The sequence below is a fragment of the Dicentrarchus labrax genome, unplaced genomic scaffold (assembly GCF_905237075.1).
Source record: "Dicentrarchus labrax unplaced genomic scaffold, dlabrax2021, whole genome shotgun sequence".
Classification (NCBI taxonomy): Eukaryota; Metazoa; Chordata; class Actinopteri; family Moronidae; genus Dicentrarchus; species Dicentrarchus labrax.
This window is the reverse complement of record NW_026136701.1, coordinates 1,637,729-1,652,028: the sequence shown is the minus strand read 5'-3', so window position 1 is coordinate 1,652,028 and position 14,300 is coordinate 1,637,729. Positions and strand designations below refer to the sequence as shown.

At 40.2% G+C, this 14,300-nt stretch overlaps 1 protein-coding gene and 1 long non-coding RNA gene across 3 annotated transcripts in view; one reads left to right on the top strand and one right to left on the bottom strand.

Annotated features, from left to right (window-relative positions):
* LOC127369678 (cadherin-18-like) overlaps nucleotides 1-10,126 on the top strand; it is a 183,710-nt gene extending 173,584 nt beyond the window's left edge. Inside the window, exons 11-12 of one of the 2 annotated variants that reach the window (XM_051411248.1) lie at nucleotides 3,359-3,628; nucleotides 7,273-10,126. In XM_051411248.1, the coding sequence (XP_051267208.1) occupies nucleotides 3,359-3,628; nucleotides 7,273-7,931 (929 nt within the window). In that variant the 3' untranslated portion in view covers nucleotides 7,932-10,126. The remainder of the gene's footprint in view (nucleotides 1-3,358; nucleotides 3,629-7,272) is intronic. The other variant, XM_051411257.1, reaches the window with a different exon arrangement.
* LOC127370339 (uncharacterized) overlaps nucleotides 1-14,300 on the bottom strand; it is a 140,094-nt gene that overhangs the window by 25,564 nt on the left and 100,230 nt on the right. The gene's annotated exons all lie outside the window — the stretch shown is intronic.

Below are 14,300 nucleotides of genomic sequence, written 5' to 3'. Positions count from 1 at the left end.
GAAAAAGGGAATTAAAAAGGCAACGTGACCGGCGATTTCAAAAAAAGAGGGTAAACATCGGGGTAGCTATTCCCAGGTGGAAAGAGCTAATGAAGGAGAAAGACTTGCAAAGGGACGCTGAAGTTGCCTGCTTTCTCCTCCACAGGTAGGCTTCTTGGTACATAACGGCTACCGTAGTTGCAATACGCATTTGAAAACGCGAGGCACTAGAGAGCACTATTCGTTTGAATGCAAAATACAATTTCACCGCTAGATGGGAGAAATTCCTACACACTGTCCTTTTAAGAAACACTATTGCTCCATCGATCCCTAAAACTATAAAAACCCTTGGACGATATTGCTGCATTTTTATTTTCATGTAACGCCAGTACTGACCCTGTGGAAACCTTTTTTAAAAAGTTTATTTAACAGTACGTTGATTACACTACTGCTGAACTTCTTCTTCTAGATATATATCTTAAATAGCAATATCTTATCATATGTGTTATTACTATAGAAATAGATAGCTTAAATTTATGTTGCATGCTAGGGTTTTTTCTTATACTCTGTGTTCTATCTTTAAATCTTTTTTCTCCAATTCTCCAAGTATTTGCACATGGCACAACACCTGCCCTTATATATTGTTTGGCTATATATTGTTACCTGCGCTAATAACTAACAATTGGCCACAGTCCTCAATATCAAGTAGGATTCAGCTCACCAGGGTAAGAGCAAATCTGGATGATTAAGAAAGTTTGGTGCATGTGGGGTATATCTTTTATAAAAAGAAAAGAAAATATAAGACAAATGTATGAGAATGTTGCTGCATGAGGCCCACTGAGCAGGGAGTCATAGTCTTGGGAGTAATGCATTACAGTAATTCCACTACTTTTGGCACTAACTAGCAATGTAACAAATTGCGTTTTCAAATTAAATAATGCAATTACAATTAAGGAAATTATAATGCTTTTGTTACTCGTTACTCGTTACTCATTTTGTCTTACCTGACAATAGTGGACAACTAGAAGACAGCAGACAGTCACAACGCATCTAAGTGTATCCCCTTGATTTTCAGGTTTCTGTTCTAATGTCACCGACCTTACGTTGGCCCCGATAGTTCAGTTGGTCCATCAAATATAATTATTTATGAACTAACTACTGTAGCAAAGCTTGGTTAATATGTACATCTGTGTGGCTTTAAGTGTAGCTTACAGGTAGGAACACCATTGTTGCTGCCTTTTGGTGGTTGTGAGTATTAATAACTAGATAAAGGATAAAATGATAAAGCTGTCCAACACTGTAAAACCAGATAAGCTTGTTTAGCTCAAAAAAATGCTGATACTGATTTCATTGAAAACTCAATTTTGTAAATAAAATAAAAAACCTCAATGTTTTACATTGACTTAGTTTTGTGAAACTGTTCCTGAAACTGTGAAAACAAAATACCTAGTAAAAAGAACTTAATCAGGAATGTTTCTGTAATTTTTCAGTAATGCAACTACCTCTGTCCTGTTAACTACCTGTGTCCTCTGTCTTCTGACTCTGGTTACCTCAGAGGTTACCCCTCCTTCACTGCTCTTTAATTTTCCCCTTCCTTACACACCATTCTTTTCATCCATCTCTCATTCTATAAGATACCCCCCCCGCCAAGCTACCAGATGTACCTCCTGTCTCACCCTATTTCCCTTCCCTCTTTATCTTCCCACTCCCATCTCCTCTATTCACTCTTTCTGTTCCTCTCCACTCCACTCCTTGCCTCCTCCATCTCAGTCAGAGGATGATCAATAGTGCTGTTGACAGCAGACCTCCCCTCTACTCCCCAGCAATTATTTGTTGTTCACTAATTCTGTTCCTGTCCTTTAACCTTCTTCCGAATGTCAACGCTGCCTCCTCTTCAACATCCCACATCTCTCGTTGCAGTGCACAACACAATGTTGTACCCAGGTCTCTCGTGTCCTGCAGCTTGTATGTCCACTATGAACCTCAACCACCTGCTTGTGATGTTCATTCATTCAAATTAGACTGGCATTACTTTATGCATCTGAATTAGACTGCTGCAGTAATTCTGACATTTTCTGCATTTTGCTTTATTGACAGGATAGCAGAGACAGACATAAATGCAGGGGGGGGGATGGTGGATGACATGAAGCAAATGGCCTCGGACCAGACTTGGCCTTTAAATGGGGTACACACTCCAGCTGCTGAGCTACCGTGGCTCGGCCAGCTTTGAGATCTTTCTTGTGAATTAAGCTTACATTACAGTATAATACATTTTTTAAATCTTTGTTGTTCTGCCATTTAGACATGGCCCATGCTGATTAAAGTCATTGCCAAGATCTGCAAATGGAGCATTGCGTCAGTTCAGGCAATTAGATAACTGGCATCAGCTGCTTCACAATCAGTGGCTTATTGACCAGTTGCTTGGCTACCAGCTGACTAGTATCTAAACATATCTGGCTGGAGAAATGGGAAGGGACCTCATGAGGTGCTGGTAGTACAACACTGGCCTTGGTGAGCTTCAATTTAGTGTGCCTACTTTACAAAGACACAAACCTAAATTCACCAAGAGGAGGTGCGTAATAAGAAAAACAAAATCAGAAGTGCTGGTACAGTAATTTTAGTGCTTTCAAAATTATTGTTGCTAATTGTTCTACGATGCAGAAATAAAAATCCTCTAAAATCAAACTAAACTTGAAACAAAATGAAGAAATAAAGAAAAAATTAATAAATACAATAAATGGCCTGGTAACAATATTAAAAAGCCCAGGCTGATCCAGAAACAAACAGTCAGGTGTGTTTGACGTTTCCTGTTTATCTCCCTCAGTAGGTGAGGATCGTGACTTTGCCTGTTTGTGTATGTGCACACCCAGAGGCTCCAAGCATGTCAACAGGAAACACACTATGTAAATGAAGATATCCTTCTGTGCAGAGTCCCACGGGCATATGCTGAATACATTAATCACACACATATAGAGAGTCATGCACATATACAGTATACTGTAAGCATGCCACTGAAACTTAATGTCTTCCTCTGGAATGTTGTTTTATGAAACTTTTTCAGAGCTACTTATCCATTGTGCAGGTCCATTACCTGTTTCTCCCGCTTTAATATACAATGCACCTCATCTCTGAACTACTCAAGATTGAGCCACCCCATTACAAAGTCAATTATTCGTCTGGCTCCGACACCACGGTCCACGATCATTCTGAATGATACTTATTTAGAACAAGCTAGCTCCTTCGGCCAGCTTTTTTTTACTTTAATTAAAGTGCTGTTTTTGGTCTCTTTCACCTTTCTCCCACCTTTCTCAAACCATTCTCTGTTCATCAATCTCCTTCCTACACCTTCCTCCCCACACCCTGTCCTCACTGTTCCCAGATAACACTGCCAGTATAGTATCTCGTCGGAGTGAGGGCTTCAGCCAGGACAGAGACCAGGAGTTCTTCAGCCTGGTACTGGTGGTGGCTGATGGTGGAGAGCCTCCTCTGAGCAGCACTGCTACACTCTCCCTCAGGGTCTGTGTTTGTCAGAGGAACACCAGGGGGCGTAACAGCAACAGCGTCTGTCAGGCCCAGGCCTTCCTGTCTACAGCTGGCCTCAGCACTGGAGCTTTTGTGGCCATATTGCTGTGTATTGTAATATTGTTAGGTACGTATGTGGATGTGAATCAAGTCTGTGTCTGTCTTGTATTTCCCCTACCAATAGCACGTCAGCCTGTTCTTACTCCCAAGTGGGCAAATATGTCAATAGCCCTTTTGATCTGTCATTGAAATCAGGTGACCAGGGTTCTACCCTGTGTCCCTTTGCTGCTTGTCGTTCCCCCTCTCTCGCCCCCCTTTTCCTGTCCCTCTACAGCCTTGTTTTAGTTAATGAATTAATATCAGATTATGATATTGAATTTTATTTGTACAGCGTGAGACAGACAGACAGACAGGTGCACAGCAACAACTACACTAATAGTAGTGACTGATGAGGAGTGAGGAGGAGGATTTTAAATTCTATTCTACATTTTACAGGGAGCCCGTGCAGAGAAGCTAGTACAGGAGAGATGTGGGCAACCTGATAATGGGGATGGCTAGTGTGACGTAAGGAATCGTTAGGAATCACTTCTGTGTCCATTAGCATTTTTAGGTCACGTAAACAACGATGGCTACAGCACAGGACCAGCCTACTTTACTGACATCCCAAAGTCTGTTCAAAAACTCGTATAATTCAAATAGGGTAATAACAGTTAGTTCATTTGTTCATGACTTTATTCTTGTAATATTATGACTTTATTCTCATAATTTCCACCAAAAAGAATGATTTTTTTTCTCTCAGTATGGCCCTAATACTCCGTTGTACTGCACCATTTTACTGTTATTGAACCGTTAGAATATTAACGAATGGACACGGAAGTGGCTTTTTGGATATGATGACGTAGCACCTAGCCATGCCCATACGGAGTTGCAGTAATCCAGCCTAGAAGTAACAAATGCATGGATTAGTTTTTCTGCATCTGTCTGTGATAGGATGTGTCTAATTTTTGTAATATTACGTAAATGAAAGAAGGCAGTCCTGGAGGTCTGCTTTATGTGGGAATTAAATGACAAATCCTGATCAAAGATAACTCCAAGATTCCTGACAGTGGTGCTAGAGGCCAAGGTAATGCCATCTAGAGTAACTATATCTTTAGACAATAAGTCTCTAAGGTTTTTGGGGCCAAGTACAAGAATTTTGTTTTTTTCTGAGTTTAACATCAGAAAATTGCAGCTCATCCAGGATTTTATGTCCTTAAGACATGTTTGTAATTTAGATAATTGATTAATTTCATCAGGCTTGATTGATAGATATAACTGTGTATCATCTGCATAGCAATGAAAGTTAATGGAGTGATTCCTAATAATGTTGCCTAAAGAAGCATATATAAAGTAAATAGTATTGGTCCAAGTACAGAACCTTGTGGAACTCCATGACTAACTGTAGTATTTATGGAAGATTCATCGTTAACGTGTACAAACTGAGAATGTCTGACTGGATATCTCCGTCATAAGAAAAGCAGAATATTGAGTTCTATCCGAGCAGTCTGATGTAGGTAGAGTTCTGGTATGGTTATATTGAAGCAGCCTGCTGTTGTTTTCAGGCGATTTAATGAAGGTAAATTCGACACTCGCAATCTAGATAGATAGATAGATAGATAGATAGATAGATAGATAGATAGATAGATAGATAGACTTTATTAATCCCCGAAGGGAAATTGGGTCGTTATAGCAGCCAGGTACATTAAAATACAATAGAATAAAATACAACAATAGAATAAAATACTTAGATAGAAAATATAAAAAAAGATAAAAGATAAATAGGTAGGTAAGGTGCAAAGAGTTGTAGTTGCAAGATGGTGGTAATAGTACTGATAAAATGATGGTACATCTCTCCTGTACTAGCTTCTCTGCACTGGCACCCTGTAAAATGTAGAATAGAATTTAAAATCCTCCTCCTCACCTATAAAGCTCTTCATGGTCAGGCCCCTTCATATCTTAAAGAGTTCATAGTACCCTATTACCCCACTAGAACACTACGTTCTCTGAATGCAGGGCTACTTGTGGTTCCTATAGTCTCTAAAAGTAGAACAGAAGCCAGAGCCTTCAGTTACCAAGCTCCTCTCCTGTGGAACCAGCTTCCAGTTGTGGTTCTGGAGGCAGACACCCTCACCACATTCAAGAGTAGGCTTAAGACATTCCTCTTTGATAAAACTTATAGTTAGGGCTGGATCAGGTGAGTCCTTTTTTCTTTTTTTCTCTCTCCCTTTCTCTCTCTCTCTTTCTCACTCATTCATGTTATTAATGCATGTTACTAACTTCACTTCTTCCCCGGAGTTCTTGTGCTTTCTCGCTCGCAGGTTCTTATCGATCCTGGTGGAGCCTCCTGCCATGGTCCTGCTAGATTGCCATTGCCAAAACTGTTGTTACTGTGCGTCTGTCTGTCTGTCTGTCTGTCTGTCTGTCTGTCTCTGTGTGTCTCTGTCTCTCTCTCTCTCTCTCTCACCCCAACTGGTCGAGACAGACAGCCACCCACCTAGAGCCTAAGGATCTGTCCTAGGTTTCTGCCTTTTAACAGGCAGTTTTTCCTTGCCCTTGTTGCCAAGTGTTTGCTCATGGTGGTACTGTTGGGTCTCTGTAAATAATGTTAAAGAGTTCGGTCTAGACCTGCTCTATTTGAAAAGTGTCCTGAGATAACTTCTGTTATGAATTGGCGCTATACAAATAAAATTGAATTGAATTGAATTGGTAGTGGTATTGTTAATAACAGTATATAATGATAATATTAATAATATTTAGAATAACATAATAATAATATGTATATATAATATGATGACTGAACAGATATGCATGTATACACATAGATATTATACATTAATATTGATATAATGTAAACGTGTTATATATTCAGCCTGTGCAAGGTGTGCATACATACATACTGTAATATATATACACAATATATATATAATATGTACACATATATATTCAATTCAATTCAATTTTATTTGTATAGCGCCAATTCATAATGATAATATATGATATGATATATAGCATATGTATAATAAATACTCGATTATACAAGAAGATATACATACAATAGAAAAAATAATATAAAGCCTTTGTGGACAGCAGATAATGTAAGAATCACCCACATTCCTTTATAGAGCAGTCACTGATTTACTGACTTTCCTGCTTTAACCACATTAAACCTTTTGCTGCTTCCTATGCATTGTGTTTGAACATACAGGTCATTTTAAATACCGTATGAATTTTTCCATATTTACCCCAACTCTTTGTTCTGTTTTGAGTAAATGTATCTTTTTGTGTTATAAGCGGGACTATTCTTGATGATTTTTCCCTTTTTTTCTACTACAGTACTACATTAGCTTTTAATAACTAACTAACTAGCCCTAACCCTACTAAACATGAAAGCTGATTCATTTGCTCCCACTCAGACTGCTGGAGACAGAATACTGAGTATGCCATGACACATTCTTTGAAATATCTCCAAAAAAAGGTTGCCATGAAGTACATTTTTTATCATTAAATGTGTCTAGTATCAAAATTGTTTGTTGGACAGAAAGTCTCTTGCCATCACTGTATGAATGGGTGAATGTGGCATGTAGTGTAAAAGCGCTTTGAGTGGTCGGAAGACTAGAAAGGCGCTATACAAGTACAGGTCCATTTACCATTTGTGTTTAACCATGGAAAAAGTCTTACTCTCTGTATGTACTTCTCTTTATCCTTTTACCTCTCCTGCTTATGTCCCTCCAGCTATTGTGATGCTGTTCACCCAGCTCCGAAACAAGAAAGCAAGCAAAGAGCCTTTGATTCTCTCTGAAGAGGACATCAGAGAAAATGTGGTGACCTATGACGATGAGGGAGGCGGGGAGGAGGACACAGAGGCCTTCGACATCGCTGCACTCCGAAATCCCAAAGCCTCGGAGCCCCGCAGGAAGTACCACACCTACCTCGGCTGTGGACCGAGCCTGTATGGAGAGGAGGATGAGGCAGAGGATGATGAAGAGGGGATCGTGGTGGTGAGGAGGAGGAGGAAAGCGCAGGAGGTGGATTATGGGAACTACAGCCCAGAGTCGGAACCTGCCTGGTTTGTCATTGACTGCATTCCTCGAGAGGTCAGCCAGTCAGCGCCTTCGCTTCTGCTAGATGGTCACGACATCATCCATCAGATCATTCAGCAGAAGGTGGCCCAGGCAGACTCTGACGCACGCGGCCCGCCGTATGACTCACTCCAAACGTACGCTTATGAAGGCCGCGGCTCCTTGGCTGGGTCGGTCAGCTCTTTGGGCCTGACTGCGGCAGCGTCCGAACTTAACTATGCTGACTTGGAAGACTGGGAGCCAAAGAGGCAAATTCTGGAACGAATTGTCGAACAGCAGCCGGCTACAAGCCAAGCTAGCCCTGACACCTAAGGATTTTCATTTTTTTTCACCCTTTTCCAGATTTGCCGAGACAGATTGCTTTCCACTCGTGCCATTTAAACCTTGGTGCGAGGATGTAAAACTACTCCTGCAAAAAGCTGGCAATTAGGAGCTGTGATATCATGAGGATAAGAAAAGCCATTCACGTGTAACAGGAGAGAACACACAGGCTGGAGGGAGATTTGGGGGGAAGCATCCTAGCTCAAGTACTTTTCTGAAATGAGAGACAAAATGCAAACTGAGAGAAGACCAGGCTTTTTAAATGACAATTTGCATACGGTTTTCGCCCTCCGCTCTGCTTGTTAGGTGTGTTAAGGGAAAAAGTACACCTAGTGCTAGGCCCAAAAGACTCTGGTCTTGATCTTCACTGTTACTGAAGCTCCAGTCATTTAAAAACCCTACCACAACTACCCGAGAGATTAATACCAAATTGGCTTGGAGCATAATGACCCAGGGTTTCGAGGTGCACGTCATCCACTGGCTTGAATAATGGGAACATGGAGTTTTACGCATTTGTTTTTCATAAAGACAACATTAGGCTGACTATTAGTGGTATCTGTAAAGAAAGATTGAGAGACAGCTGTTGGCCCCACTGGAAGTTGCAGATGTTCTGAAGTCCAAATAAAGCTACAGTCCTTCCCCTGAAAACTGTATTCTTATTATTATTCATTCTGTACCGTCATGGAATCTGAAATATGTTTGCGTGCACACAGTGACAGCAGAACCTGAGGTGTGGATTAGTGAGGGTTAGCTAATCCAAATTCCAGTTTCATGGTCATGCTCTGATCCTAATACTAAGCTAAATAGCTAGGAATGTAAGTTGATCTCTCCTGACCATTTTTCCACTGCAGGAACAACCTATAGCCTAAGCAATTATAAATTGTTGCAAAATGTGTTCTTTGAGATTTAAGTAAAGATTTTGATATATTATCAACCACAGAACTCTCATCCACTGTCCTAAAAACCGTGTTGATCTTCTGCAGCTGTTCCTAACAGAAATTCCAGCGGGCACGGCTTTATGGCGTGAGGTCTGCATCGCAGTTGGGCTCCGTGATCCGCACGTCTTCAAATCCCACCAAGAGCGTTTCATAAGCAGAGCGTCTTTTGCGTGTGTTGCCTTCCTGGCGTTGTTTACTTGTGTGTTTTGTCATTAAAAAGGATACAAAACAGTGCGTTTCTCCACTTCAAATCTTTTCTGATTGATTGCATGCAGTATTTTATTTATATTCTAACTGGATTCTCTATACCATTTCGTTGTCTGACTGTCCGTCATATGTCGACAGTCTTCTCGCCAATTCGGCATCAACATAATCCATGAAGATAAACTGTATTTCTGTTTTTTTTTTAAAGGTCTTACCTCGACAGTATCTGCACATGGTATGGTAAAGGTTAGGAGAGATCATGATTATGGCAAATAAACTATGGTTAGGTATATATGGTTAGGCAACTAACACTCACAGTTACCAAAAGATTGTGACTATCATTAATAAAAAGTCAAATGTGAATTGAAGGTAGAGGCCTGCGTGGGGATGTTTTGTTATTGGATTTTGTCTGTGGATTTCTGACCACTACGGTCTTGCTGTGTGTTTGTTCCGCCCTCTCAAGCATTCTGATCATTCATTCCTGCACAATAGAGACTTTGTGTAGTCTCCTGTCCTACAGGTGAAAAGATGTTATTTTCAGTAACAACTGATAAATGCCAGACTTGCCTTGCTTTGCTGTTAATTTTCCTCTTAACTTCTACATTCAACATTTGTTGACTCTGTCTCCATCCTTCTGATGGACAGGATGAAACCTGTTTTTTTCTGCCTGCAGCAAAGTCAAAACTGCCCACTCCTGTGAGATTTGCGTTGGGTCCCAATCCCAGTGCAGCTATCTAACTGAAGGACTGTGAACTCCAGTCTCTTGCATGACAGTCAGACACTCTCCACACTGTCCAAATTGTTACATAAAGTGCACGCTGGCATTGGACATAAAGCAAGTTAAGTGAGCATTTGTCTAATATGAACATAAATCGTAGGGATACTGCGCACATCCTCTACCCAAACACTAATTAGGCCCTAGACATACTGTATCGGTTTGTCCAACACACACTGGTTTTAGAGATGCAGTAATGAAATGGTGGTTATTGTTTTTTGTTTGTTGTAGTCACTTAACAATAAATCTACTTAACCAATCACGATCAATTTAAGTCATGTCATTTTCATTTATATAGCTCCATGTCACAAATCCTAAATTTGCCTCAATGGGTTTTACAGTCTGTACAGCATTCAACACCCTTAATTGATAGCAATGCCACTTATTGCCCAAGCGGTGCTAGAAGTCCCCAAATCAGGCAGTAAACTGTAAGCAGAACCAGTGGCTATGTCTAAACATATGCTTTTATTTAATGAAATTCTTACAGTGGAAAAAGGCTATTTGTAGACCATACCAAGTCCAGGAAACGTCTGTGAAGCAGCTGCCAGGTATCCATTCTGGTGAGTGACAAGGCTGCAGTGGCATTTAAGGACACAGACAGCAAGACTGGCAGCAACACAAGGGGAACGCTTGGTAAAAGTGACAAGTTAATAATTGAGATCATCTCTCACTTACCTAGTAACCTTGCTGACTTCTGTGAATCAATGGAAATTTGTACTTCAGTGCACATATTTTCACTGGGCTGAAATCAGAGAAAGGACTGTATCTTTTTAGACCTGCTCTGAGTGGAAATGAATTGGTCGATCAGGAAGATGAAAGAAATTAAGCCTATTTTCCCTGGTGTATATTTTTGTCGATGAATAAAAGACAAATGATTTCAGAAAAGCAGTTTGATTACTTTTGGATCCATATGTGCAGTCCTTGAAAAGTGCCAAACTTTTGACTTATTTTTACTTATTAGTGGGTCTGCTGGTGCAGATGGCCCATTTGGGATTCTCATTACGTTTTGTGATAAATATGTCTTTACTTGACACACCATCTGAGCCTATACTGTCTGTAAAAAAACTCTTTCTTTTCCAGTGCTCTAAGTGGATTAACAGGGAAATAAATACCTCAAAAAAAGAGCCTGAAAAGTTTTTAATTGGGGCCACAGCAGTATTCTATGTGTTATAATTGGCTTCAAACGCTTTGGAGTGCAGCTTTTAAGGCCATCGAGGGATTTGAGAATCGGTTTGCCTGTTGGTGTACCTCCATAGCTTCTCCCCGGAGGCCCAATAAGGGACATAAATAAATCACTACTAAAGTGTTTTGTAAAGCTTTACCAGTGATTAATACGCTTCTATTACATGGTTGTTATTTTGCATTAGCTGAAATGTTCAACATGCAGATGCACTAAAAAGTGTGAAAACTGATCGTGTCAGCTCTTCATTAATTCAGCCTCACAGCACAGCATATTCTTTTGTTTTATATTTAGAGGCGAATGCTCAGGTTGCCTATTTTCATGGTGCCTTCTGGTTTCAATTTCTTAAATAATGGCAGGAAGACACAGCACGGAAAAGGTCTCAAAACACAAGATTAAAAAAAAAAGGTCCGGTGTCACAGCAAATTATAACCAGCATCCCTTCCTGTGCTGCTTATTTATTCAAGAAGTAATTAGGGAGGTTGATGTACGTACTGTCTTTGAAAACAACAGTGACCTCAACGGGGCTGGAAATATGAATAATTCATAGCAAATGTAATTGGGGTTCTGCGTGAAGGCAGCATTTAAAGGGCTTCACGGGGTAAACTGCAAATACCAGCTCTGTAACCAGCACAGTGACTGATGAAATATCCAAAGCCACTGTTCCCCTGCCACACACACACACACACACACACACACACACACACACACACACACACACACACACACTAACTAAGCCACTAATGATGCTCATCAGCAGTTTCGACAAACATGTCCACCTCAGAGTTATATTTTGCTCGCTTTTTAACATTTGAAAGTAACAAAAGGAGGAGGCAAAGAAAGTCGACCCACTAAAGCTAACAAAAATCATTAGAGGGTAAGTTGGAAGTGGAATATGACTTAAATAAGACTTGTAAGGGGTGGAAACCTACTAATAGGGTGTGATGCTCAGTAGGCAATTTGAAGAAGGATGCCATCCCTCTTGTTAGCAAAATGACTTGACTTCATCCCCGATGATTAGATGTTCTTTGTTGTACCTAAAGGGATATTCTGTTTGCTCAGGTCAGTACCATACTAACAGACAAACAATAACGAATAGTCATTAGCAGTTGTGTTGTTGTCTTTTATTGTTTTATGACTGTTAAAAGATTTTAACTAAACCAAACTAAATGTGTCATTCTGGCAGGCAACTTTCAGTTTAGGCGTGAACTGTTTTCAAAGTGTCACTTCTTATTTCATCTCAAAGTGCAAAAGAGTAAAACTGTATCACTGGTTCACCCAAAGGAGTGGATTTGTGAAATCAAATGCAATGTAAGAGTTTATACCTAGGCCAACAAGGTATTTTAAAGCTGCAGTAGGTAACTTTTATTAAAAAAAAAAAAACTTTTGAAAATGTGCTTAATGCGTTTGTGTTAGGGATGTTCTTTATCCAAGTCATTTAATATTGAGTATCTGTCGATACGGAGTCCCAATCCGATAGTTGTATTACAGGTACAGGTGCACAGTGCACACTTTAAGTTCAATTCAATTAAATTTTATTTGTATAGACCAAACGCCACCATGAGCAAGCACTTGGCGACAAGGGTAAGGAAAAACTGCCTGTTAAAAGGCAGAAACCTAGGACAGATCCTTCGGCTCTAGGTGGGTGGTCGTCTGCCTCGACCAGTTGGGGTGAGAGAGAGAGAGAGAGAGAGAGAGACAGACAGACAGACAGACAGAAATGAGTGCAGAAAGAGAGAGGAAGAGAGGAGCTCAGTGCACCATGGGAAATCCCCCGATAGTCTAGGCCTATAGCAGCATAACTAAGGGATGGTTCAGGACTCACCTGATCCAGCCCTAACTATAAGCTTTATCAAAGAGGAATGTCTTAAGCCTACTCTTGAATGTGGTGAGGGTGTCTGCCTCCCGAACCACAACTGGAAGCTGGTTCCACAGGAGAGGAGCTTGGTAACTGAAGGCTCTGGCTCCTGTTCTACTTTTTAGAGACTATAGGAACCACAAGTAGCCCAGCATTCAGAGAACGTAGTGTTCTAGTGGGGCCTGACCATGAAGAGCTTTAAAGGTGAGGTTTTCTTTGAGATTTTAAATTCTATTCTACATTTTACAGGGAGCCAGTGCAGAGAAGCTAGTACAGGAGAGATGTTGTAAGATAGGTGTTGCCAGAGTAGGTCAAAAGTAGGAGGCAGACTCAGGACGTTGTGGTAGAATTCCCTTTGTGTGGGCATTTATTCAAGTGCTTCCCAAAATGTGAAAAGCAACAAAAAAACATGTTTACAAAAAAACTGAGGAAAAATCAATTCATACTAGATTTGAAATTAACAACACAATTTATCTCTCCCCATCTCTCTCGCTTCCCCCAAGAGAACTGACCCTTATACACTTCTTACCTGCCTGAAGACTAGACATAGATTAAACCATCCTCACTTCAGGTGGTATTTATTTACAGATATCTTTTACCAAGACACATGCTTCAATAAACATTACCCATAATATCACTCACATTACCTATGGCGTTTAAATGTAACACCCACTCAATATTCCCCACCATTCATAAAATGAAAACGAAACAGAATTAAATCTACAACTTATTCCCCCGTTAACATGGTATGCCCCTGACGTAATTGGTGACATCATCGTATTCCCCCTCCCACACAACGGCTTTCGGCGTCAGGTAAGATACCTACTGAAATAATTACACTTTATATGTGCTAAATCAAACGACATATATAAAGCAACGAACAATAAAAAATACTGGAAAAAACAACCTTTGCCTGCCATTATTGTTGTAACCTTGATTGATGGATGTTGAAGATTATAAAGAAATAACGCTGCACACAAAACAGTCCCGGGATAGTAGTGTGCACGTGCGTTACCAGCTGAAATTAATTTATGGTTAATGTAAATGAATAAACAAAAATGTGTACAAATGAAACAACAGGTAACCTAACAAGTAAATACCTAAATAAATAAGTGACAAATGACTTTGTCACAGATGTGATCTCTTTTTCTAGTTCCTGTCAGTACTCGTGCTGCAGCGTTCTGAATTAATTGGAGCGTTTTAATGGACTTATTGGGGCAACCTGATAATAAAGAGTTGCAGTAATCCAGCCTTGAAGTAACAAATGCATGGATTAGTTTTTCTGCATCTGTCTGTGATAGGATGTTTCTAATTTTTCTAATATTACATAAATGAAAGAAGGCAGTCCTAGAGGTCTGCTTTATGTGGGAGTTAAATGACAAATCCTGATCAAAGATAACTCCAA